Here is a 20930-nt window from a genome sequence, read left to right on the forward strand (position 1 = left end):
CTCCGAGGAAGCTACGCAGACTCTTATGGACAATTTGCCTGATGTCATGGCCACCATTGATGTAGCCATTTGCGGAGACTCCAAAACCTGCCCTATCGATCGTCCAATCAATCGAATCAGTTGGTGATCCTCCTTCCGGAAGCAGGGGAAGCACATCATCACGGGGAAGCCGGATACACCTGTTGCCAGGGATCCTCCTTCTGGAAGCCGGGGAAGCACATCGTCACGGAGAAGCCGGATACACCTACTGCCAAGGGATCGGATGCCGGGTCAAAACCATTGTGTCATCTCGCGAAGAATGCCTGAACATTGCATATCATGATGGGACTTTGTTACCGTTGCGGGTGAATCAATCTCTACATCATAGTAGCCAAGCCCAAGAAAACGGATGTTGATGATTTTGTTGGGCTCACTGATAAGGGCTGCTTGGAGCAAATCCTGAATTTGTCCACTCACTGGGTAGCTCCCTACAATCTTGCAAACCAATGAAGAGGCCGCGAGAGAGGATACTGTCAAAGCTAAGAGCTAGAGGTCCGCCTCTGAAAATAGGCAAGGGACGAAAGCCTCAACCAAGGTTGATAGAGCGGCTACCATGGAGTCCTCTTGGAAGGTGAAGACCAGAAGCACCTACTCTTGCAGATGAAACCAACCCGGAAACTAAACACCTGCTCAAAGAATGACGGGCGACGGAAGAGGGAGGGCTAGAGAGGCTCACGGACAATGACAGAGAGGCGAAAAGTCACACACAAAAAACAAAACAAATTGGAGGAGAGTGCTGCGCAAAAGCGAGGCGAAGGAGAGGGTGGGGTTGGCAAGGCTTAGTTGGGCGAAAGGGTGGGGTGCAACACTGGCAAAAGGGCAAAGGTGGCAACTGAAAGAGATGCGTGCACGTCAAAGAGGGCACCACCTAACGCAAGGTTTTTGTTTTTGTTTTTCGAGCCGGGGTCTGAGACTCGAGCAGAGAAACGCTTTTGTCATAAGCTTCGCCGTCTCGGAGGGGCTGGCAAGGGCAAGGGGGTATACACGGCTAGGCGATGGGGGGTGCAAGGGGACTGCAGGTGCGCAAGGGGGAAACAGGAGCTCCATGTTGCTCAAGAAGGCCCTTGTTGTTTTAGAAACTACCTTAAATCCCCTTCGCCTTTTCATTGATAAAGTTGCACAATGCAAAAGCAAAACATTGGAGAGAGAGAGAGAGAGAGAGAGAGAGAGAGAGATCAGACAATGAACTGTATTATAGCATGAGGCTTTACAATGGCAATACGAGCCAGCAGATGGGTGTCAAACAATGTGCCTGTGGATGAATGAATTGAATTACAAGTGAGAGGAGGCGGCCTTTATATAAGAAAGCCATGAGCTGGCCCACTAGACATGAACTAGCTAGCCGATAGCAATCCATGACCCATAAATCCCCACGACTAGGCAAAAACATGAAAAAATATGTGTCCAATAAAAGACCAAATCCCACACTCAATGAGATGCACAAAATTCTAACACCCCCTCTGTAGCTCATAGTGTGCAAAAGTCTAAAGATGATAAGCTAATGAATATGCAACCATGGACACTCCAGTACTGCAAATACCGATACACCTCGGAAAGAGCACCTGCCAACAACTTGACTTCTTGAAACACAATGCCACCCTAAATAGCAAAGAAATTTGCTTTGCTCCATGTATAGAATTATGAGTCTGCGGAAAACACTGCTCCCATCATCCCCCAACAGTATACGGTGAACACATCACGACCAAAAAACCTCGAACAATGAACTTGGAACTCATCCAGTCCATAATCTCTGCTACACCACGCAATAGACTTGAAACACATCCAGTCCATAGCTCCAAAATGAACTTGTCTTGCCAGATATTTTACTTGCTTGGAACTCCGACACACTGATCCCATGCACCGAAAGTCGGGGCTTGTGACAGCCCCCTCTCCCCCACCCACAAGCCTCTTCTGGCTGGAAGCGCATGGGGGGAAACTAACTGTATACCTATAGAAGTTGACCATCCAGGTCCTCCTGGCTGTTGCAGCCTTGAGGACACTACAAGTATCACTGGAATTATCAGAGTCATCATCCTGTATATGATCCTTGCCCTTCTTTGAAAACTTGGTCTTGGCCTAGGCTTTACCTTTGGTCTTGCAATCCTTGGCCAAGTGACCCTTCTTTCCACAAGAGTAATGACTCCGTCATGTCTTTTGCACTGTAGCAAGTGCCTGATCCTGTCAACTAGAAGGGAACCTTACCTTCACTGGAGAAACAAGGACAGATTCCTCCTCCAAGAGGGGTTACACGGCAATAGCAAACCTCCGCAAACAAGCCTTTGTGCCACTGATGATCTCAACACTGCACCACCAATCTCCAACACTTCTCCAACGGAACAAGGCACGTAGATCAATCAGCCCCCTCTCAGAACTGAGAGAGAAAGGGGCTGGACAGCAGCAAACAGTCCACCAAAACACACCGGAAAGCATCCTCCGGAAGGGGAAAGAAGGTAGGGAAGAAGAGGATCCACAGAAGCCATTTGTCGGGCCTCACCACACGCGAACACACCACCTTCCACTGCTGTCCTTGCTGCAAAAATCAGACCAAACACCACCAGCCGCTGCAGAAAATGCTTGAAGAAGCAAAAAAACGCAGCCAAATAGGCTTGCACCTTGACGCCATGCAGTAAACACAAGGGCCGGAGCACCGCCAGAAGAACACTGATGAAGAAGAGGCTCTTGATGATGAAAATGGAGCCAGCAAAAGAACACAGCCCACCAATCACCAACCAACGCAGCCCCTGCAGATTGCACCTGGACTCCACGAGGAAACATAGGGCAGGAGGACTAAGAGGTGAAAAAACGCTGATCAAGAAGGGAGTGCAGGAGAAGAAAAACGCAGCAATGTCTTCTTCCTCCAAAAATGCAAAAGAGGCAAGCAAAATGCACATGTGGGCAGCCAGGTACCTAGGCGACTGATACCATGATAAAGTTGCACAATGCAGAAGCAAAACATAGGAGAGAGGGGGAGCAGCAGAGAGAGAGAGAGAGAGAGAGAGAGAGCGAGAGAGAGAGAGAGAGAGAGAGAGAGAGAGAGAGATCAGAAAATGAACATCTTTATATTGTAGCATGAGGCTTTACAATGGCAATACCAGCCAGTAGATGGGTGTCAAACAATGTGCGTATGGGTGAATGAATTGAATTACAAGTGAGAGGAGGCCTTTATATAAGGAGGCCATGAGCTGGCCGACTGCACATGAACTAGCCGACAGCAGCCCACGACCCATAAATCCCCACAGCAAGGCAAAAACATGAGAAAATATGTGTCCAATAAAAGACCAGATCTCACACTCAATGAGATGCACAAAATTCTAACCCCCTACATAAACCCAAGAAAGGCCTACATAAAGGGGCTAAGTGTGGCATGGATCTTGCTCTGGTCAAATAAAAATTTGAGGAACATTGTAAGTTCAATAAGACTGGCCCATGGTTTATCTCTTATATCCCAAGAAAAGGGGCTACTATGTGGACTGTACCCAACTGGCAAAAATTTTATTAAAAAAAACTGTTGGAAAATTGCCTTGAAAAAAAAGGCACTCAAAGACTTTTTAGACCAGGGTGTAAAGAACAACTGACAAAGGTCATGGTTCTCTGAACAGCTGCCAGGAAGTCCTCCAGTGAAACACAAAGCTGTTAACCACTGCTCCCAAAAAGCTAGGAGAATGAGAAACGTAAAGGGAGAAAGGGGCAGGTTTTGGGGAGGAGGGAGGAGGTGGGTTTCACAATGAGCTCAAAATTGTTTTATGAGAAATTTTGCATTCCTTGGCCGTATGAAATATTCTATGGTACAGAAATCGCTGTACAGATCACAGGCTCCATACACATACAGAATGAAACTATGCAACCCTGCACACAGCTCAAAAAACATAATCACCATCAAAATACAACTTACCTCAGCATCTGTAGAATTGATGATGTCAAATATGGGATGCCCTAATGGAACAAAGTCTGGATGGAAAATCCAAGGAGGGTCTTTACTAACTGAGATCATCAGCTCTAATGGTATTTCCATGATTATCTGTAACAAGTAAGAAGAATCCATCAGTACCTCATATAAGAAAAGTACGTACCTTTATATATTATCAGCACAATTACTAATTAATCCTTTTTCCATTCATTGTACATCATACCATTCAGGGAGTGATCAGCCACATGATCCTTGTACGTGTTCACATCATCACTACAAGCAGGATTTGTGCACATTATGGATGTGGTGTGTGAACTAGGGTTGATAATAGGCCGGGGCACTTTTTACTCCTATATATCAGGAGGTTTTTTCCCGTGTGTGGACACATTCTTAATGAGTTGTGTAAGTGACTATAAGTCACATCTTATCTTGTGCTTGGTATTTGGTTATCACTCATTCTAGATCGTACAGAATCACCTTCTTTTCGTGTGCTAACAAAACAAGCTCTCTCACTCACTCTGTTCGTACAGCTTCATCAACGGTTCAACCTATGTGTAGCTCTCCACCCCCAACATGTGCGAGTGTCTAAGCTCTTTTCATTTTTCAGGTTGATCACACACTAGGGGTGTTGGTTCAAGGGTGCTCAATCAACAAATTCATCCACAAGTGTGATGCAGTTCTACTACAGAAGTGCCACATGGCAGGCGGCCATTGGCTGGAGCTGCCTGCCGGAAATTGAAATCCCCAAGGCTAGAACCTTTGCCTAGTGCAATTCTCAGAGTGATAAATGTAAGGATGAGTTGTCACTTTATTATTAGATGAGTAGATTGAGTGGATAGGAGCCAAAGGCTATAAATGTATCCCTTTTGCTTAATAAAAAAATTATCCAGCTTCGTTGATTTTTTGTGCTATCGCAAGCTTATCACAATGTAGCTTTTGTGTCACATGCCATGAGGATACCTATTGGGCAGATCCAGGTCTCTTCACACAAGCTTAGAGTAGTGACGGGGAGAGCAGAGGGTATTGATAGAGCGGACCGCATATGCACACTTAGTTCCCTAGAGGTGGAGACTGAGGAGCACTATGTTTGCAGATGCCCGGTGTATTATGAGATAAGTGGGAGATTCCACTGTCTGTTCAGAGAGGGTGTTGGGCCATTATCTAAAGTCATTGACTAACCAGATCAACGTTGTCTAGGGCTCTACCTTCTGGTGTTGCGTAGACACAGGGACCAGCTGCTTGGCTCATGCTGACAATGTCCGGGCATAGATACCTTGCAGCCTCAGATCACGAGCTTTTTCTCCCACATCCAGGAAGCCTCTCGCCACCGCATGAGAGAGGAACCCACCCAGGACCCCCCACCTCTCAGACGAGTCTGCCAGTGCACACAAGAGCCTCTCCACTTCCCCGGGGTTACCGCAGACCTGGCGGTTCAAACACAGTGAGCTAGGCGTCCAAGACCTACTGGGCTGCATAGGCGCTCCGCCCATCAACTCAGTCCAGGAGATGCTCCAGCAATACAGAGATGCCCACATAGGACATGTGGACTGATGCCCTTTACACAGTTCTTGAGGATGATGATGAGACCTCTCCACCAACCACCCTAGCTTGATGTTCCTTAGACCGTGGGTCATCGTGCTATTGTATTCCTGAGGATGCTACTTGTATTTGTCATAGTCACAGGGGACCCCCGTCTCGGGCCTTCGGGACGGGGGAATGCCGTCCCGGCCTCCCTTTCACGTGGGATGCGTCCCTCTGGAGGGGGGGCGTCCCATGTTCCGTCCCTCACCAAGGGACAGCCATCCCCTGTCAGGGTACGTCTTAAATTTGTGGGACGGGGGTGTTTCGAGACGTGGATATCACATGTGGAGCTCAGCCTTTAGGACCCACTACCCAAGCTATATTTATGTAGACATGGTTTATTTTCTAGTATCTGGATTCTGCATTCTAGAGTCAGTAAACTATGCTTCAGCCTTGAGTCTCGACAGTTGTATTGTGTTTTAACTTTTTGTGTACACAGTTACCGGTACACTATCTTTGTAATATGAATCATGAATTGTCATTTTGTGTGCTTTCTTTCAGAGTACTCAAATGTGATATAAATACTTAACATTTGATGGATATATTGATGCATTTTTTTGTGTACCGTCCCACCCCATGTCCCCGTTCCCTGCTTCCAAGCATTGCGCGTCCCCAAACCCTTCCCCATCCCCGTTCCCATCCCCCGACCCATGTGACTATGGTATTTGTAGCTAGTAGTCTTTTTCCAGTGTTTTATTTTTCTGTTTTACCAAGATCAGTGTAACACTTGGATACTTTGTAACACCTTTTTTGTATCATAGACCCTTTTCTGTACCCACGCTCCAGCTCCACGCCCAAGAGGAGCTCTTAGCGAGAGAGCTCAATCCATTCTGTGAGCCAGACGTCCCCGACCCAAAGCATCAGGACCCTCAACCACACAGAGACAGATTCGTGAGGTTCTCTGCCGACATGACACGCTCCCATCACAGAGGCCTAACATTCACTCCACCATCAGATCAATTATGGCTGAGGCGGGTATCGTCATTAGCTAATCACATCACATCTCACTCTACACAGGATCATTTGTTGATCACATGTATTGTCAAATGTTTTCATTTAACTTTTTCTTTCAGTTTTCCATGGCTCAGTATATCCATGGTACCATTGTATTTACTTTTGGTCTCATAGGCCCTTGGGGTCTTCCATAGACGATAATATAACTTTCTTTCTTCTCTCTCTCTCTCTCTCTCTCTCCATAGCGTACACCCCCCCCCCTCACTATATTCACACCCTATAAGGGTTTCTGTTTACCTTCCAGTTCCAGTTTCATTTTCTAGGTGCCAGTAGTATCATCTTTATTTTTCATTTTCTGGTTTTTTATCCAGACATTGTATCAGATCCATCATGATGTTTCATCTCATCTCATCTCTCTCTCTCTCTCTCTCTCTCTCTCTCTCTCTCTCTCTCTCTCTCTCTCTCTCTCTCACACACAACAGGAGATCAAAGTACGAGGCTCACTATATGTTCATATGCCCACCATATTATGAGATACGTGGGAGATTTCATTGCCTCTTTCGGCCACTTGCGTGGGTGATGCAGTATGAGGACCAGAGATGTCTCAGGATGTACCCAATAAAGCTCAAACAACATAGGGATGGAGTATCCAGAGGACATGCTAAGAGACAATGCAGCCCATACAAGATGTATTGACTATATCCATCACGTAATCACTTTAGCAAGTAATGAGAAGGATTTTACTTTGTATGGAGACCTTTCTGGTTCAATGAATTAAATGTCTTCTTTTATTGAATATCATGTGATTTATCATGATGATAGTCATGTTTGTTCTACTTTAAAAACAGTTGAAAAGCTTTGTTGTAACAAAGAATGTGATGTTCTTTATTGTGTTCTTAAAAATAAAATGCATGTTGAGATAATATTTATGCTTCTTCTGTTAAGAACAAGTATGAAGTGTTTCTTGATTCAAGTAGTTCAATCTATGCCAGTTGTTTTCCAAAACGTGATGTTGACATTACACGTGTGTCGACTGCTAAAGTCAGGGGAGGGAGAAAAGAGTGATTCCCAAGAGATTAGTGTTGGAGAATGCACACGCGAAAGCATAAACAGAACAACAATGAGAGAGAGCAAAGAAGATGGAGAGAGTTGGACAAGATCACCTTTTATAATAGCAACAAGCTTTACAATGGCAATAGCCAACAGAGGTGTTGAGCAATGTGCACGGGAATGGAATGAGAGAGTGAATGATGGGGAGGCTACTTATATGGTGCATATGTGAACTGGCCGATTGCCTCTAGAAACAGGCCGACTGTCCACGACTTGTTAATAATAGGAGAAAATGATAAAAGCCCATAAAATAGGCAAACTCCATAGATACACTTAGATGCACAATTCTAACACCCCCTCTGCAAGTCATAGTGTGCAAGAGTCGGAAGAAGATAAGTTGATGAAGATGCAACCATGGATCCTCCAGCATCGCAAATACTGGAGTCACCTAGGAGAGAGCACCCGCCAACCTGTTTCCTCCAAACAGAATTATCACCACGAACAGCAAGGAACTTTGCTTGGCTACGAATTCCCACACAAGTGTGCACAGCGAACTCCAAGAATAGATGATGAGCTGTTGGACACACCGCGCCCATAATCCCCAACAGTGGACTGAAAACACATCACGTCCCAAAAGCCTCGAACAGTGAACTCGGAACAGATCCAGTTCATAATCTCTACTACACACAAGATAACCATGTCCTACAAGATGTCTAATGCTCCGAATCACACAAGATAACCATGTCCTGCAAGATGTCTAATGCTCCGAATCACGGTTCCCATGCACCAATAAGTAAAGCTATAATCAGCCCCCTCTCCCGCCCACAAGCCTCCTCTGGCTGGAAACACATGGGGGGAACTGCATGTATACTAGAAAAGTACACCATCTCAGTCCTCCTGAGTCGTAAGCGCCTGGGAGCCCTAGAAGTGGTACTAGAAGAATCTATATCATTATCATGTATATGATCATTACCCATCTTTGAAAACGTGGTCCTAGCCTGGGCTTGCAATCCTTGGCCAATTGAACCTGTTGTCCAGAAGAGGAGCAGTGACACAATCCTGTCTGTTGCACTGTAACAAGTGCCTGATCCTGTCCACTAGGAGGGAACCTTACCTGCTCTTGAGAAACAAGGATAGATGCCTCCTCCAAGAGGGAACCCATATCCACAGCAAAAAAGAACACAAATCTCAGCTCTCCAAGAAAACTCCTCTCAAGTGCTGTCCAACGAAGCGAGGCACCAGGAACAATCAGCCCCCTCTCAAACCTGAGAGAGGAGGAGGCTGGACAGCAGCAAAACAGTCCAAAAAACCACCGAGAACTTCCTACCAAAAGGGCAGGGACTCGTGGAGGAAAAAGAAAAGTAGTGCCACTTGTCTAGCAACACCACATGCAAGAAGCTCACCAATCAACTGACGCAGAAGCAGAGATTGCAGCCAAAACTCCAATGCTTGCCTCTGTAGAAGAAAACGCAGCCAAGAAGACTAGGGACAGCAAACAGAGGGCTGGCTGGACCAGAAAACGCAGCAAAGTAGTGAAACACAGCTACTGTTAGAGACTGATCTGCAGCCAGGAGGAGTTATGGAAGAAAACGCAAGGCACCAGAAAGAGATGGCGGGCAGATTTGTAGAATGGTGGAGAAGCCTGAACCTAAGCGAGTGATACCATGTTGGAGAATGCACAGGCAGAAGCATAAACAGAACAACAATGAGAGAGAGCAAAAAAGATGGAGAGAGTTTGACCTTTTATAATAGCAACAAGCTTTACAATGGCAATAGCCAGCAGAGGTGTTGAACAATGTGCACGAGAATAGAATGAGAAAGTGAATGATGGGGAGGCTCCTTATATAGTGCATATGTGCACTGGCCAACTGTCTCTAGAAACAGGCAGACTGTCCACGACTTGCTAATAATAGGAGAAAATGATAAAATCCCATAAAATAGGCAAACCCCATAGATACACTGAGATGCACAATTCTAACAATTAGTTGTTGGGGACCAACAAGCTAGCTCAAGTTCTAGTGCCATGGATTTGGTTGAGTTGAAAGGTGTTGATCTTCAGAGTGTGGATACTCCTCAAGGATGACTCTTTCGAGAGATTATGTTTGAGTATTCAAAGTGTTTCCAAAGGAACTACCATTTGGTTCACCTCCGAGAAGGGGAGTAGACCACAAGATTGAGCTATTACCTAGGGCATAGCCAGTCTTTAGGCAACCCTACAAGTTAATTCAATCTAAGGAGGACAAGGTTACTAGACAACTTCAAGAGTACCTCCGGATGGGGCATGTTGTTAGAATTTGTGCATCTCAATGTTTTGGGATCTAGACCTTTTATCTCGACACATGTATTTCTCATATTTGTCTAGTCGTGGGTAATTTTGCTACAATAAGCCAGCTCCTTGAGGGTAGTAAGCCAGCTTCACTTCTCACTATGTAAAGGGCTCTTCCCTTCATCACTTGTAATCCAATTCATTCATTCATAGGCACATATGCTCTACACCATCTGTTGGCTAGTATTGCCATTGTAAAGCCTATTGCTACATAATATGATGTTCATTGTCTGATGTCTCTCTCTTTGCCACTCTCCCTCTCTCCTTTGTTTTGCTTCCGCATTGTGCAACTTTATCATGGTATCAGTCGCTTAGGTACTAGCTTCCACACAGCGATCCCCCCACCTACAAGAAGGTTTGCATTTTTTCTATAGTAGAGAGGTACCTACGTTTTCCATCTTGGTGCTCTAGGCATATGCTCACTTATGGTAGTGCTATGTGTGAACAGGGCTTAACCAAGGGCACTTTTTCCCATGTGGTTTTTCCCCTTGGATATCAAGTGTTAAAGGACACTCTACATATAATATTTTGTACTTCTATATTATATGGATGTGACACACATGCAAGGGTTGACTTGCATTTTGTGGCTACCACACTTTTGGCTCTCTCTCTCTCTCTCATTTCTGTGTGAGCTTCTTCTTCCTACACCTAACCCTACTGTGCAGGTTTCTGTGTGCGTGAGTCCAACACCAACAATTGGTATCAGAGCTCTGGAGGTTCTCAGTTTTTGGAAATTCAATCTTTGCAGTTTCCTATGAATTTTCATTGAGCAGTTCCGTCGCCTGCAGAATTCCGTCCGCCGAACTCCATTGCCTGCGGAATTCCGTCCATCGCCTATGGCACTCCGTCCACTGTTTCCGCCCGGCTCAGTCCTCATCGCTGCCCAAAACAAGCGGCACTAGTGTGGAGAGGACCACCGCTGCTTATCGTGCCTCTCAACCCAACCGGCCGCGCTACTGGCAGCGAACCGCCGCCACCTGCGTCGACAGCCTTACTGTGGCCAGGACCACCTCCGCCTCGTTCCCCGACGGCGCCGCCCTGTTGGCGCCCTCTGACACGGCCTCACGGCATCTCTGACCGCCTTGCTCCCGCCTCCCGTCCTCCGCACGTCGTCTCCGGCCGCCTCTTCCAGCGCACCTACCTACAGGTACATCCCTTGCACTCCAGTCCCCACCGCGTGTACCTACACTGCTCCAGTGCAGCGTCTAACCCACCATCTATACCTGCGCCTTCGTGTACGGCCCGGGTGACACCTACACCACATGTACTGTCCTCACCTGCAGGTACCTTTGCTTCAGATTTTTATTTCTTTGAAAAAAAATTTAAAAAAACAAAATTTGCAGCCATCTCAGGGCAAGGCAGGTTCAGCAACTTTTGGGGGTCTGCCAACATTCTCCTTTGCAAGGAAAATTGGAAAATTGCAGGTGGTCCAGGGTTCGGACAATTTGGGGGATTTCTCGATTTGATGACAAATTGGAGAAATTGAACATGTTGCTTTGCTTAGATTTTGGGGGTTTTCCAAATTGAGGTCAAAATCAGCAAATTGAGCCTCTTTCAGTTGCAAAAATTTGGGGCTTCTGTGAAAATTGGCCAATTAACTGCACATTGAAGCAATTGCAGTGCATAAAAATTGGGGCTTTTTAGATTGGAGCATGTAATTGGGCATTACAGCTATGATTTGTCACATATGTATACACATTGTGTGTAATTGGACAATTTGGTGCAGGTTTATGCTTGCTTCAGTTTGCAGGCAAAAATTTGCACGACATTTGGTTGCCTGGCAGTGCAAATTGGTGCTTGGTTTGCTTGCAAGTATATTTTGTTGAATGGCTCAAAATGCTACAGCTGTATTTGATGTGCTCACCCAGGTAGACAAGTTGGATGGATCTAACCACTCCCTCTAGAGTTTCATGATCCGTAATTTGCTAGTAGCCAGAGGGCTTTGGGGCATCGTGTGTGGTGATGACACGCCCTACAGCCAGCAACGCCTCAAAGGGGAGGTGCTCAAAGAGCTCCTGAGGTAGGACCTACTCCCACACAAGAACAGAAGAGATGGGACTCTAGGGATGCACAGGCCACGTCATTGATAGCCCTTTCAGTGAAAAGGACTATTATTCCGCACATTCGTTCTTGCAAGACATCGAAGCTTGCATGGGACACATTGGAAGCAATGTATCAGGTACGCAACAAGACAAGAGTTGCCTACTTGAAGAGGCAATTGGATCTTCTTTCTATGGATGAGGGTGACTCCATGGCATATCATCTCACCAGAGTGAAAGATTTGCAAGAACAATTGCTCAACATTGATGAGGTTATCTCAGACAAACAGCTAGTCACCAACACTCTTCATTCTTTACCACCTTCCTACTTGGGCTTTCACACCTCTCTCAACCTCTCTATGAGAGGAGGTGGTGATCCCGTCACTTTTGAAGAGCTGGTGGGTTTACTCTTGCAAGAAGAGCAAACAAGAGCAAACTTATCTAGCAACCGTGGTGGAGACAAGGCATTTACAGCCATGTATAAGGGTAAAGCAAAGAGCTTTAGGCATGGGGGACAACAATCTAGCCAAGCTAGTCATGGACAGCCCTCTTCTGGTGGTGAAAAGTCTCACAAAGGGGATGCAAACAAGCCCAAAAAGAAGGGCAAATGTCCCTACTGCCATAAGCCTGGACACTACATCAGTGAATGTAGAAAACGGATTGCAAAAGAGAAAAGGAAAGAAGCAGGCAATACAGTAGCAGACTCTTCTAATGACAAAGCACAGCAATCAGCTAATGTAATTAGGAACAATACACTTTTTTGGTCACATGCACTAGTGACACACCAAGTGCTTCAGACCATGATATGTCTTGCATTGCATCTAACAGATAGGATGTATCATGGTATTTTGATAGTGGTGCTTCGAGCCACATCACTTCATGCAAAGATGTATTTCAGCACTTGGTTTATGCTTCAAATGGCCGCACTGTATCATGTGCAGATCATACCACATATCCAATAAAGGGAATTGGCAATGTCATACTTATTGCAGCCAATGGTGCCAATATATGTATGAAAAATGTATTCCAGATATAAAGAAAAATCTGCTCTCCGTCTCAGCCATAAACGACCAAGGTTTAAAGGTTGAATTTGGAAATGGGAAGTGTTTGGTAAAAGACCCATCAAAGGGTTATGAAATAGTCACTTCTAGAACACGATACAAAGGCTTGTATAAGCTGGACAGCTATGACAAGCGTACTTATGATGCAAATACAGTGGTTGCCCACACTCTTGCTATGCATGATGCAGAGCTATGGCATGCTCTTTTTGGACATGTAAATTTTCGGAGTTTGATGCTTTTGCAGAAGCATCATATGGTTGATAATATGCCGCCTCTTGAGTCTCCAACAAGACATGTATGTGAGGGGTGTATTTTGGGAAAGATGCAACGTAAACCATTCCCCAAAGATGGAGCTGTTAGAGCTGAAAGTATGTTGTCCAATGCGAACACCATCCATAGGGGAGCATCTTTACTTCTTGATGACTACTCCAGGTTTGCTTGGGTTTACCCCTTGAAAGCGAAAGCAGAGGTGTTTACATGCTTTCGACACTTTGTAGCAATGGTTGAAAATATGTGTGGATGTAAAGTCCAAACACTCCGCTCAGAAAGAGGTGGAGAATACATGTCAAATGCATTCAAGGATTATATGCTTCAAAAGGGCATCAAACACCAATGTACTGTGCCTTATACACCGCAGCAGAATGGTATAGCTGAGAGGAAAAATAGATCTCATGGAAATGGCAAGATGCACAAAAGTTGCCTCACAATTTTTGGATGGAAGCTATAATGTGTGCAACTCATGTGTTGAACAGGTGTCCAACAAAAGCTTTGAAAACCATAACACCATTTGAGGCTTGGTATAGCCAAAAGCCAACATTGGATTATATGCGTACATTTGGGTGTTTGGCATATGCACATGTGCCAGAACAACTCCGAACAAAGCTAGAAGATAAAGCAATGAAATGCATTTTTGTGGGCTACAGCAATGAGAGCAAAGGATACCGTCTTTATAATCCAACAACACACAAGATTTTTGTCAGTAGAGATGTGGTATTTGCTGAAAATTCAGTACAGCCCATGTACAGCTTGTATAAAAGTAATGATACAAGCATACAGAACATGTTTGATGGACTATTACCCATTGCAATTAGAGGGGATTCAGATCAGCCAGCCCCTACACAAGAAAATCCTCATGTAGACATGTGGAACAGCCCTTCTATGGAAGAAGTGAAAGATCTTGGCAGGGAAGAGCAAACAGCCATAGACACAGCCAAGTCAGTGCCAAGATGGTTGCTGAAAACTTTGCAAGAAAGCAAACTTGCAGGTCCACTCACAGGTAGAACAAGGGCTAGTTCCAGCCATGCATTGAATATGCATCATGAGGACTTTGCATTAGCCATGGGTGGTCTCTTTGATTCAGAAGAGCCGCCTTCTTATGAAGAAGCACATCAGAATGAGCATTGGGTGCAAGCTATGCAAGATGAAATCTCTTCTATCATGAAGAACAATACTTGGGATCTTGTGGAATTGTCGAAAGGCAAGCATGTCATTGGAACAAAGTGGGTGTACAAAGTCGAAAGGAAGTCTGATGGTACTATTGATAGGTACAAAGCAAGACTTGTGGCTAAAGGCTACTCCCAGAAAAAGGGAATAGATTATGAGGAGACTTTTGCCCCTACTTCGAGAATGACTACAATAAGATCAGTGATTGCATTGGCTGCACATAAAGGATGGAAAGTGCATCAATTGGACATCAAAACTGCATTCTTAAATGGGGATTTACAAGAGGAAGTATATGTAAATCAACCCAATGGTTTTGTAGTTCCTGGTGAGGAACATAAAGTATAAAGGTTACACAAAGCATTGTATGGGTTAAAGCAAGCTCCAAGAGCTTGGTATGATAAAATACATGCTCATCTAACTAGCCAAGGTTATATGAATAGTCCAGCTGAAAGCACATTGTATGTGAAGAAAACCGGTGCCGATATTCTCATAGTCATCTTGTAAGTAGATGACATGCTCATTACAAGTACTAGCAAAGCACAAATTTCAGATTTCAAAGCTGAATTTGATATATCAGATTTGGGGCCTTTACACTAATATCTCGGCATACAGTTTATGCATACAGATGATGGCATTGTTATGCAGCAAACTAAGTACATAAAAAGTTTGCTAAAAAGGTTTCACATGGATGAATGTAAGCCCATTTCTACTCCAGTAGAACCAAGTGTACTGCTTACTATACATGATATTGGAGAGCCTTTTGAGGTCAGCATTTACAGCCAGGCAGTGGGATGCCTCATTTACTTGCGTAACACGAGGCCAGACATATCTTTTGGGGTGTCTTTGTTGAGCAAATTCATGCACAGCCCAGGCACAAAGCATTGGCAAAGCAGTCAAACGCATTTTTCGTTATCTTCAAGGTATCCTGGATCTTGGTTTGTTCTATCCCAGGGGGGCAGCTTGTAGCTTTATGCATACAATGATTCAGATTGGGCTGGTGATTATGATACCAGGAAATCCACCAGTGGAAATTGTTTTTTTCTTGGCAGTTCATGCATATCTTGGTTGAGCAAAAAGCAACCCACTGTTGCCACATCTACTTGTGAGGCTGAGTACAGGGCAATCTTCATAGCTACAGTAGATTGAGGAATGGTTGAGGAGATTATTGGCTAATCTTCGTGAGTGTCAACAGACACCCACTACCATTCTCACTGATAGCCAGAGTACTATGGCTGTGGCACGAAATCCCATATTTCATGCACGTACCAAGCACATTGAGATTCATTATCACTATGTCAAAGAGAGGTTACATGCAAGAAGATCAGTTTATCTTACTGCCCTACACAGGATAATGTTGCAGATCTATTCACAAAGGCTTTACCTCGAGAAAAGTTTGAAGCTTTCCGCAAAGCTTTGGGCTTACTCTCATCCAAAGAGTGATCTGCTACCTTGTACAGGTTCACACTTTCACTACAGGGGGGAGTTGTAGGCATATGCTCACTTATGGTTAGTGCTGTGTGAACAAGGCTTAACCAAGGGCACTTTTTCCCATGTGGTTTTTCCCCTTGGATATCAAGTGTGAAAGGACACTCTACATATAGTATTTTGAACTTCTATATTATATGGATGTGACACACATGCAAGGGTTGACTTGCATTTTGTGGCTACCACACTTTTGGCTCTCTCTCTCTCTCTCTCTCATTTATGTGTGAGCTTCTTCTTCTTGCACCTAACCCTAATGTGCAGGTTTCTGTGTGTGTGAGTATGAGTCCAACACCAACAGGTGCTGCGTTTTCTCTAAGAAGGCTGCATTTTCATCACGGGCCTACGTTTTCCTTGGTGGTAGCATTTTCCCTGCTTGGTGGCAACATCTCCTTGGTGGCTGCGTTTTGTTTTTCAGCAGACGGTTGAATTTTTGCTTGGTACCTGGTTTTTTCTTCTCCTCCGCTTCCTTCTCTATCAATGGTGGTGTGTGGGCTGCGTTTTCGGCCCTAGACAGCAGTTGATGGTCTTCTTCGCGCGTGAAGCGCTACAGACTTGTGGCATCTTTAGCCTGCCTCTTCTTCAATGGTTCTGCCTACTTCGTGGGTGTTTTCTAGCAAGTTTTGGTGGACTGTTTGCTACTGTCCAGCCCCTTTCTCTCTCAGTTTTGAGAGATGGCTACTTGATCCTCGTACCTCATTCCGTTGGAGAAGTGTTGAAGATTGGTGATGGAGTGCTGAGATCATCAGTGGCACAAAGGCTTGCTTGCAAAGGTGTGCTATTGCCGTGGATATGGGTTCCCTCTTGGAGGAGGCATCTATCCTTGTTTCTCAAGAGCAAGTAAGGTTCCCTCCTAGTGGACAGGATCAAGCACTTGCTACAGGCCGACAGACAAGACAATGTCACTACTACTCGTGGAAAGCAAGTTCATTTGGCCAAGGATTGCAAGACCAAAGATACAGCCCACACCAGGACGTTTTCAAAGACCGGCAATGATCATATACAGGATAATGACTCTAATACTTCTAGTGTCCCCAAGGCTACACAAGCTTGGGAGGACCGGGATGATCAGCTTATATAGTTACACAGATAGTTTTCCCCCATGTGCTTCCAGCTAGAGGAGGCTTGTGGATGGGAGAGGGGCTGTTATTAGCTCCATTTCTAGTGCATGGGAACGATGCGTCGGAGTTCCAAACATGAAAAACATCTGGCAAGAAAAGTTCATTTTTGGAGCTATGGACTGGATGTGTTCCACGTCTATTGCTTGGTGTAGCAGAGATTATGGACTAGATGAGTTCCAAGTTTGTTGTTCGAGGTTTTTTGGGACGTGACGTGTTCACCGCCCACTGTTGAGGTGAATGGAGTTCACTACACACTAGTGGGGAATTCGGAGCCAAGCAGATTTCTTTGCTATTCAAGGTGGCGTTTTGATTTGAAGAGACAGGTTGGCAAGTGCAAGGTGCATCTTCTGCGGTGTATTCAGTATCCGGCTGATACTGGGGTGTCCATGGTCGCATCTTCATCAATTTCTTCCAACTTTTGCACACACTGAGCTTCAAAGAGGGTGTTAGAATTTGTGCATCTCAGTGTTTTGGGATCTGGACCTTTTATCTGGACACATATGTATTTTCTCATATTTGTCTAGTTGTGGATAATTTTGTTGCAGTCAGCCAGCTCCTTGAGGGCAATCGGCCAGCTTCACTTCTCACTATATAAATAGCTCTTCCCTTCATCACTTGTAACCAATTCATTCATTCATAGGCACATATGCTCTACACCATTTGCTGGTTGGTATTGCCATTGTAAAGCCTATTGCTACATAATATGATGTTCATTTTGCCCACACACACCTTGAAAGAAGATATGCATCCCTAGCACACCTGGAGAGACAATATTTTCAAGCCCACTTCAAAGAGCCTTGCATTAAGAGTTGGTCGTTTGACATTTTGGTACGCCCTACAACGATGTATGGTGCCCCTTTTTAGGGACCAAATCTTGGAGTGGATGATTGGCAAAACACAGGTGATGATGCTCTCATGTATGATCCGGAGTAAGTCATCGCTGCTGCATGAGATCATCTTAGCTGAGTTTGGAGCATCCCCTCTCATCATAGATGCACTCTCTCAACCCATCACTTACATACAGCACATAAATACACCGGCAGCACACTTGGCTCGAGTCCTCCATGCAGCTTATCCAAGAGGGGTAGAGCATGTCTTGGTATTCACACGTGGCTAGCTGGTTTGACAAACATGGCCTTCACATGGAACACCTCCCCCCTTTCAAGTACAACCTTGATTCACCGTTTCTTAATCTCTTTTGGCAAGAGATCAACCGCCTTATCCACCTCGATGATGTTGCACGTGAGCTGCACATGATGTGTCTCCAATGTCCACTAGAGCTCACTACGAAACTCCAATTCTACAAAGAGCATTTTTTATGAGTTTCAAAGGATGGATTTATTGTGACCCTTGGCTATCTTCAAAAGACACATGTCACATGCCATGTGGATTGCCATTGACCAACTAAGGGTATAATCCCAACGTCTATGGATTGATTCTTATAGACCAGATCGCACCCCTCGAAAGGCATGGAAATTCAAGGTATGCATGACAAGGGAGGTTGAGACAAAGGAGCATTACATGTTCAGATGCCCATCTTACTATGAGATTCACGGGCGTTTTCATTCTCTCTTCCGAGACAAATTCTATCCTCTCACACATGTCATGCATAATGAGGACTAAAGAAGCTTGGTTCTATACATATTGAAGCTTCACCGCCACCTAGGGAGCTAGAACCAACAAGATGCCGCTCAAACATCAATAACAAACTTCTACAGATTGCATTCACCCACGCTAGAGAGTACAATCCAAGCTTCGCAAGGTCTTGAGGAACCATATAGGTGTGAGACTACACCCCACCCGTTCTTTGGCCCCATGCACCCGTGGCATCCCTAGTGAGAGAACGATCTTTCTTGAGAGCCAAACACCCTGCATCCGTCGAGGATCCATGCCTCACACACCGCCACCATGGAAAGGCCACTCCACATACAAACAAGGGATGCCACCGCTATGGAGGAGGATGGTACTATCATTGGATGAGGAGATCCAGGACACAACAGCTTTGGCCATCTTGATCCATGATTTTTAGGACCACATGTACACGGAAGGCCCGCGTAGTACGCGAATCTTTATTTTCATTACTTTTTGTTTCCATGTTCACAGTTTACACATGGAACTTTTGTAGCATCCGTTGGTCTCATAGACCCATTGGGTCTTTTGTTGACGTTTATACATATTTATTTCTTCCTCTCTCTTTAGTTTCATAAGAAACCAATTTTGTGCGCATGTGTATGTGTATGTGTATGTGTGTCCATGTGTGTGGGATTCAAGCATGATAGCACAACGCACTTAGCCCCCCTCCCTCCGGGAGCTGATGATTAAAAGCCAAACATGTCAAACCGTGAGGACTGTGTCATTCTCACCCGTGGCTTCCGCAAGTGTGGTATGTCCTTTGCAGCATAGACTCCAACTCCATCAAGTCCCTCCTTGAAATCTATACCATAAGCTCGTAAATGCCGTACATATCCCATCTCATAAAAAGCAGGATCAATATCTAGCAGCTGCAGAGTTCAATGTCTGAAATTCATTATACTTGTCTTCTACTTGCATCACATGATCAAACATCACTGGAAAACAAAATCTTCTAAAACTTGCAGCGATAAACAATGACAACACATGCACCTAACCATGGTAGCAAGACACCTGAAATGGGCAGTCATGATGTTAAGACACTTACATTCTCCTGCTTTGCGATCTCTGCGACCTGTAAACTCGAAGCATGACTTTTAAGCTGCAGCTTCTGTATAGATGACGCAGCCGAAGTCTTGACACAAACAGTAGATGACACATACGCATAAGTACCCAAAAAAGAAAAAGAATGAAACGTCTCATGTTTGCAATACCTGTCTTCGAAGCGGGATGTTGTTGCGGACGGAAGACACCAACCGTCTTGCCGGAGTAGCATTATGGAGGTCTTCTCGCCCTACCTCGCCAACTATCGCTCCTCCTGCATGGCAACACTGGCTTGCCATGACACTGAAGCTTTGCCTCATCCACTTAAACAATGAGGCGCGCTTGAAATGATTATAAATACTGGAAGGGAGAAGAACGTTAAGTTGAATTCGAACTCAGGTGGTTCCATGCTTTATAAGGACTTTCGCACCACGTGGGTGAGGGAGTGAAAGAGAGGTCCGTTTAGACCCGGATAGGAAAATAAGGGTGGAATCTCTGTCTAGACGATGACTCGATGTTCACCAACCTGATATCTATATATAATATGCAGGTATTGATTAATGGCTCATTCTATCTTGGGTATTGATGCTTTCTTTCATTTATGGAGGATGGCTTAATGTCACCAACCTAATATTTATATATATTGTGAAGATCATAAAATATAATGGCTCTTTCTATGCTCGCTAATACACGTAGGCATCAACTAACACCTAAGGTCCCTATCATTAGCGATAGAAATGCATACTACGCCACCTTCCTCATTGTCTCCCATGGTGACTTACACACTGTTGTTCCCCTTCCCCTTTGCCCCCCTCGGCCATCTGCCTTCATGACCTCCTCCTAGGAGTTCCCTTCTATTTACAAGCCTTATATGGCCGTCTTTCATTACAAGGTTGGGCTTGGCCATATGTAGAGTGAGATTCCTAAGCTAGGGTGGGGACCACATCATGTGTATGGAAAAAGTAGTAAGAACCCCCTACCTAGACTAGCTTCAATCCTCAGAAGAAGTGTTTATCTGAATACCACAGGGTTGGCAAACGAATTGAGAAGGGCTTCAAATGAGAGGAGTGGGTTGACGAAGAAGGGTTGCAAAACCTTGGACATGCCCACTTGGAAAAACTTCGTCAAGAGGCACTCCTCAAATGTTTACATGTGCTGGGCAGGTAGATATATGACTTGCTCATAGTACCCATAGATCTGGCGATGAGTTGGTCCTATAGCGAAGTCAAAGGCAAGATGTTGGCAAGGGTGTGC

The 20930-nt window shown here is 45.0% G+C and overlaps 1 protein-coding gene across 9 annotated transcripts in view; it reads right to left on the minus strand.

The window, feature by feature from the left end:
• Positions 1-20183, minus strand: part of PTAC14 (plastid transcriptionally active 14) — a 107107-nt gene extending 86924 nt beyond the window's left edge. For 4 of the 9 annotated variants that reach the window (XR_015263058.1, XR_015263060.1, XR_015263059.1 and 1 more), the window contains exons 1-4: positions 19847-20180; positions 19681-19767; positions 19367-19504; positions 3932-4057 (exon numbers count right to left, since the gene is read on the minus strand). Coding sequence is in view for 1 of the 9 variants with exons in the window: in XM_086780631.1 (XP_086636757.1) it covers positions 3932-4057; positions 19367-19504; positions 19681-19767; positions 19847-19996 (501 nt within the window). In the remaining 8 variants the exon portion in view is untranslated. Of the gene's footprint in view, positions 1-3931; positions 4058-19366; positions 19505-19680; positions 19768-19846 lie in introns of all 9 variants that reach the window. The other 5 variants (XR_015263062.1, XR_015263061.1, XR_015263064.1 and 2 more) reach the window with 4 other exon arrangements.
• Positions 20184-20930: the final 747 nt, after the last annotated feature.

This window comes from Cibotium barometz, chromosome 42 (genome assembly GCF_041138505.1).
Source record: "Cibotium barometz isolate CiBa-2024 chromosome 42, ASM4113850v1, whole genome shotgun sequence".
In the NCBI taxonomy this organism is placed as follows: domain Eukaryota; kingdom Viridiplantae; phylum Streptophyta; class Polypodiopsida; order Cyatheales; family Cibotiaceae; genus Cibotium; species Cibotium barometz.